At 35.7% G+C, this 6,308-nt stretch overlaps 1 protein-coding gene across 1 annotated transcript; it reads right to left on the bottom strand.

The window, feature by feature from the left end:
* Positions 1-4,503: 4,503 nt before the first annotated feature.
* Positions 4,504-5,226, bottom strand: LOC149167473 (UDP-glycosyltransferase 72B1-like). The gene has a single exon (XM_089430495.1). It carries the CDS (start codon positions 5,224-5,226, stop codon positions 4,504-4,506), a length of 723 nt encoding a protein of 240 aa, XP_089286621.1.
* Positions 5,227-6,308: the final 1,082 nt, after the last annotated feature.

Raw genomic sequence — 6,308 nt, 5'->3', positions numbered from 1 at the left:
AGGAGACCTTTGAACTTGTCGCAAGGTATTCTTCCATACGGAGGATTCTTGCTCTCTCAGCGTAGATGGGGTGGCACATTGATTAGATGGATGTGAAGACTGTGTTCCTCAATGGAGTCATTGAGGAGGAGGTGTACATAGAGTAGCCCGAAGGTTTCGAGATCCTCAGTAGCGAGTCACATGTGTGCATGCTTAAGAGAGCGTTGTATGGGTTGAAACAAGCACCACGTGCTTGGTACACATGGATAGACAATTATTTCACCGGACTTGGATTCTCTAAGAGTGAGGCAGATCCTAACCTATACCATATTGTGGTTGAGGGTAAGTTGCTTATAATTGTACTTTATGTAGATGATTTGATTCTAATGGGTGATTAGTTGTTGATACTTTCATGCAAGGATGATCTTGCTAAGGAGTTTGAGATGAAAGACTTGGGCCTCCTTCATTATTTCCTGGGATTGGAAATCTGGCAGTGCAATGATGGACTATTTGTTTCTCAGGGTAAGTATGCTCGGGAGATACTGGAGAAGTTCAACATGCATGGCTACAAGCCTGTTGATACTCCTCTTCCTAGAGGTTGGAGGAAGGAGGATGCCACTTCAGCAGAAGAAGTCGATGCCACTGTTTATTGATAGTTGGTGGGGTCACTTATGTATCTGGTCAATACATGACCCGATATATGCTATGCTGTTAACCAGCTTTCACAAGCTATGGTTAAGCCAACCAAGCTCTTCTAGAAGGCAGGAAAGCATGTATTGTGTTATCTCAGAGGCACATTGGGATATGGATTGTGGTATAGACAGGAGGATGAGATGAAGCTATATGGCTTCATAGATTTAGATTGGGCAAGGAGCCCAACCGACAGAGAGAGCACATCAGGAGGGGTCTTTAGTATCGGGTCGACAGTAGTTTCTTGGTACAGCAGGAAGCAGAGATCCATGGCACTCAGTTCAGCAGAGGCCGAGTATATGGCAGCAAGTTTGGCTGCATGCAAGGCTATATGGATGAGGAAGATCCTGGTCAGGTTGATCGGTTCATACTTGGAGCCTACTGTGATTTACTGTGATAACTAGAGTTGCATTAAACTCTCGGCTAATCCAGTATTTCATGATAGATCTAAGCACATTGACATCATGTACCATCATATCAGAGATTGTGTGTAGCGGAGAATCATGTTACTTTCATGCATTCCAATGGAGGATCAGGATGCTGATATCTTGACAAAGGCGCTCACCAGGAGCAAATTCGAATACCACCGAGGCAGGATAGGGGTTGATAATAATCCATATGTTGTTGAGAGGGAGTGTTGAGAATGCAACAAGATGATGGAGCTTAGTGGAAAGAAGTCGCCTTCACTAAGTGGGCCTGCAGGCTATTTTTGGCGCAAAGTCTATTTTTAGACTATGTCTATTTTTAGACATATGGATCATGGTCTATGAGTTGCAGGATGTTATTTGTGGATAATTGGTCATGTTGGTAAAAATAGATGGACTTCTATTTTTAGACATATAGGCAGGATTCTATTTTTAGACTGTCAAGCTAAAAATAGAACAGTCGAATATTTTTGTCTCATAACAATATTTGGACTATAAACATTATCTTATCCTCTTGGAGCACTTCAGTTTGAGCTACAGATGTGGCACATGCAGCTGTCAGAAGGAAATACGCTTTTCTTATGGGTCAGTTGGGCTATTGCATGTAGGACTTCAGTTAGAACTCATGTGGTTGAGTTTCAGTGGAGTTGATTGTGGAGTTGATGGAGTTGTGTTCAGTTTGACTTGGTTGAACTAGTTGTATTTTAGTCTAACTAAAGAATACACTAGTGATGAGCTGTGTGAACTAAATATTAATTAATTCACTAATTATAAACTCATAAAGCAACTGAATAATACATCAGTTAACTCAGTGCATGTACAGTTCAATGGAGATAGGTGTTAGAGGTTGAGATTGCTATCAGTTGTGACTATAGTCGTGCATGAGATTTGCACATGCATGGATGGAGATTTCCCATAAGGCTTGCATAGTATAACCAAAGGAATTCGATTTCATAGAGGGATTGATTCTCTTATAGGATTGTGTAGTGGAGGCAGGCAAACAGTGGAGAAGATTTGAGGCTTCGAATCTGAGCTAGTTTGTGTGTAACAGGTGGAGATAGTACTAAGTACTTGTGAGGAGTGTTGTACTATGTATTGTTACATGTTCTCTATCATTATAATATACAGATAGTGTGGGATTTTCAGCTGTATGCTTTTCCCGGCTTATATACTGTGTTAATGTGTGCATATGATTGATGTTTCATTGTTTTTAATGCTACTAAATTGATGATCAATGTAGAAGAGATTATGTATTGTGCATGTATTCTGCAATAGTGTATAATTGGGATAATCTCTGTGAATAAGTGTCATATTATTCAAAATTTGTACACATTAAATATAAAATAATAATAATAATAATAAAACAACAACTTCAAATTTAATTGTCAAACCTTAGATTCATCTCACAACAATAAAATCTCAATTGAAAAGTGATCAAAAGTGATGAAATAGTTAACATAGAAAAAATTTAAAAATTAAATATATCAACCATAAGTAAAAGCATCAATCCAATTATATAATGTAACATGTTTATATATATATATATATATATATATATACCAATATTTAAATATATAAAAATAAGGTTAATTAAAAACAATTTTTTTGAATTTAATAGTCAAGTCTTTCACTTCCTAAGACAATAAAATCTTAGTTGAAAAGAGATGAAGTCCCGAAGATAGAAAGAGATAAGCAATTACATATATTAACGTTCTTACAAAATTGACATACGTAGAACCATCAATCCAATTATATAATCTAATATATTTATGCATATAATTTTCTATGTTTTAATCTATTAAAAAATTTAATTTATAAGAAAAATAAATTATAAAATATAAAAAAAAGATTTAAGTATATTTGTATTTTCCATCAACCAGATTTTTCAGAATATAAACTTTTATTTTCTATTTATTCAATCTATATAATCAAAATTATTCAAAATAAAATTCCATATATTGATAACTACTATAGGAGTACTACAATTTTCATTGTTGTGAAGATGGACTAAAATTTTGATACACATAATTGTTTAAAAATATTAAATTAATAAGATATTAATGAGTTTTAAGTTATTATATATATGAAATTTTTTGAAATGGTATCTATATATATATTATTATTTTAAGGGTGGTAAGAGTAGGGTTATCTATCGTTTCGATGAATAAGTAAAGTTACAATACGATTTGGATTTGGACACTACAACTAACAACCAAGTTGAATATCTAGTGTTTTGGTAGGGATTAAAATTAGCAATAACAAAAAAATCTCCAAAATTATGGCATTGAAAGACTCAATGGTGGTGATTCACAAGTGTGGAAAGCAAGAGGATCACATAACATCACCCTTTTCCCCATCCTGCTAAATATTACCTTACAAATTAATCATTTTGAACAAATAATTTTTTATCATGTGTACATGAAACTAAATAAAGAAGGTAACGCAATGGAAAATGAAGGGACAACATTTGAACAAGGGTTAATGGAGATAGAACAAAGGTTGGCAATAAACCTTCCTTTACCATGAAATTACTCGACACATATCAAAGTTAAAGTATAAAAGTAATTATCCTTGTAGCTGAATAAATAATCAAATGTGCACATTGGGAGATATACCAATTGCCCCATCTCTAAACAAGTGGATGTTGGCACAAATATATGTTATCCCATGGAAGGGGTGAAAACTCTCCTTAAATCTTCTATTGTGAAGCTCAATGGAAGTGTACCATTTTCTTATACAACATCACAACTAATGGATAGACATAGTCCCATGCATACACAAGTAGGTATAGGCTCCAACTATTAACGATGTAAATTGGTGGAATCAGGTGGAAAATATATCAACCATGTTAAAAAATTCAATTCACTTCAAAAGGGTTTTAATTCTCCTTTTCCTCCATATTTCCCATCATTTTTTATAGTCTTTTCAAGAAATTTGCTAGGATTTGGTTATGGATTCGATAATTTTTCAATTTAATGCCTTAGGATGACAAAAAATACATAGGCATGGATTGATATGGTTTGATGTTTCCCTTAATAGTACTTCATTGTTGTATGAACCCAACCACTATCTAAGGTGGCTACCATTGCCTGGAATCAGAAGCTTCATGTAGAAAAGAGGACCCCTCATGGTAGACTGGGGAACTCCACCTCATGAGCATGAGCAAGCCAAGATAAACCAACTCTTGATATGTTTGTTGGAGGCTATGGAAGGAATGATTAATGCTATGCAACAATAGGGTTCTTCTTGGGAAGTAGAAAGGTAGGCATATCAATTATTAATGAAAAGATGCAAATTGATATATAGAAATTTGAAGTTGAGATTTGAACAGGGAAGGTTGCAACAGATACTAGGTTGATAAAAGTAGAAGAAAATCCCAACAATAGAGCACAAACAATGTTGGAGGAGTCTAAATGGAAGGGGTCATTTCAACAGCGCTCAGAACCTTTCCTTCCTTGAGAGCTTTTATTTGTTCTGGTTCCATTTCTTGGCATGTATTTATCAGAATTCCATGAGCTTCCTGAAGCCGAAGGGAATGTTGAATGAACCAGTTGAATGAAATATCAGATCTGTCTAGAAGAGGGTTTGGCAAATCTATTCCGGGAATCGGCGGAAGGCCCGGCACTTCGATCGGGAAATCCACATCTTTGAAGGAAATTTCAATGTTGTGGACAAGTGTTGGAAGGTAGAGCATGATGCAGAGGAGAGAAGCCCCAGAAGTGGAGAATATGTAGCAAGGTATTTCCAGTTTGGAGGCGACATCCAACATGGGTGTACCGAAAAAATCGATTATGAAAGCGCAGATAGGAAACGAAAAGGATGTGAGAGCATCTTGCACTAATATTTTAGCTTTCTCAAATAGTAAGGGCATGCGTACAAAAATGTTCATCTCGACATGATCCCCTTTGGCCTGAACATCAGGGAGCTCTATGAAGCGGATCATATCCTCTGACGAAGACTGCAGGGTGTGGTGAGGAGAGCCGTCCATCCATTTGGCAGTGAGGAAGGTAACAGAAAAGCCATGGTACACAGTCAGCTGCTTTGCAAGCTCGAGTAGTGGGATGTGATGGCCCAACCCAAACCTAGGGAATATTGCGACATGAGGCTTTTGGCTCTGCTCTTGCGACTCCATGAATGTCTCTATATTCCAACAAGCAAATTCCAATATTTGAAGAGTGGGTTCTATAACGATGAAGCAGAGAATTTATAGTTATAAAACAAATGTATGAGCGCGCTTGCGAGGTAATTAATAATTTGGGTAGGCAGCCAAAACTAAAGTTTAAACAAATATATGACCCACCACGTTTTTGTTTTTCTGAGGACTTGGTAAAAGACTACAGACAATTTAGGGTGGATTTTTCATTCATTTGTTGACTTTGCAATAGCATGTTGGCAATTTAGGAGAGATGTATGGAAAATGGCAGGACCCAGGGCTATATTAAACAATTTAATTTTTCTTGCAATGTCAGTGCAGACATATGGATGATGCCACCAATATTTTAAATAGTTTAGTTTTACTTGCCACAACACTGCAGACATATGGGAAATTTAGGAGAGACGTATGGAAAATAGCAGGACCCGGGGCTATATTAAATAGTTTAATTTCGCTTGCAACGTCAGTGCAGACATATGGACGATGCCACCACGATATTAAACATTTCAGTTATGATTGCAACAGATTCATAAGTGGTTAATATATATAACGTGGGTGGGGGGATGATTTTAAAAATTATATGTTCTGTTTTTTATTTATTGGGTATTACTGTCATGACATTAATCTTTAGAGATTTTGACTAAGCTGTTAGATTGGCATCACAGAAGTATTATCAATTTTCTAGAAAAATGAATTATAACTCAACAACATAAAAATTCAAATGAAATAAGGCCTAATCCTTTAATCTAAGTCTATAATAGCTTCACTTGTAGGAAATCAAGTTGCAATATTTCATTGCCTATATGGGTAAATGGCTTATGTAACAATACCTTGTTCACTATGTAGTTAATGATTAAAAGAAGATTAACAAACATTCATCCAATAATTACTATTTAGCTAAGAAATATGGAAGACATGCAATCAAGCTTCAATACTCTAAGTAGTATCCACTATGGTTCCACTAGTATAAAGGAAATGTATAGCAATTTATCACAACTCAGTGATTAGATAGCATTGGTAATAGTACTTTGATGACCACTCTTAATTGTGACTAAAAGGCA

Source organism: Pinus tabuliformis, chromosome 5_1 (genome assembly GCF_031772625.1).
Source record: "Pinus tabuliformis cultivar Carrire ecotype Pingquan chromosome 5_1, CPIR1, whole genome shotgun sequence".
In the NCBI taxonomy this organism is placed as follows: Eukaryota; Viridiplantae; Streptophyta; class Pinopsida; order Pinales; family Pinaceae; genus Pinus; species Pinus tabuliformis.
Note: the sequence above shows the minus strand (reverse complement) of the source record. Positions and strands in the feature narration are given on the sequence as shown.

Coding starts and splice junctions, on each gene's coding strand:
- LOC149167473 (XM_089430495.1), bottom strand. CDS start 5,226: ATGGAGTCGCAAGAGCAGAGCCAAAAGCCTCATGTCGCAATATTCCCT.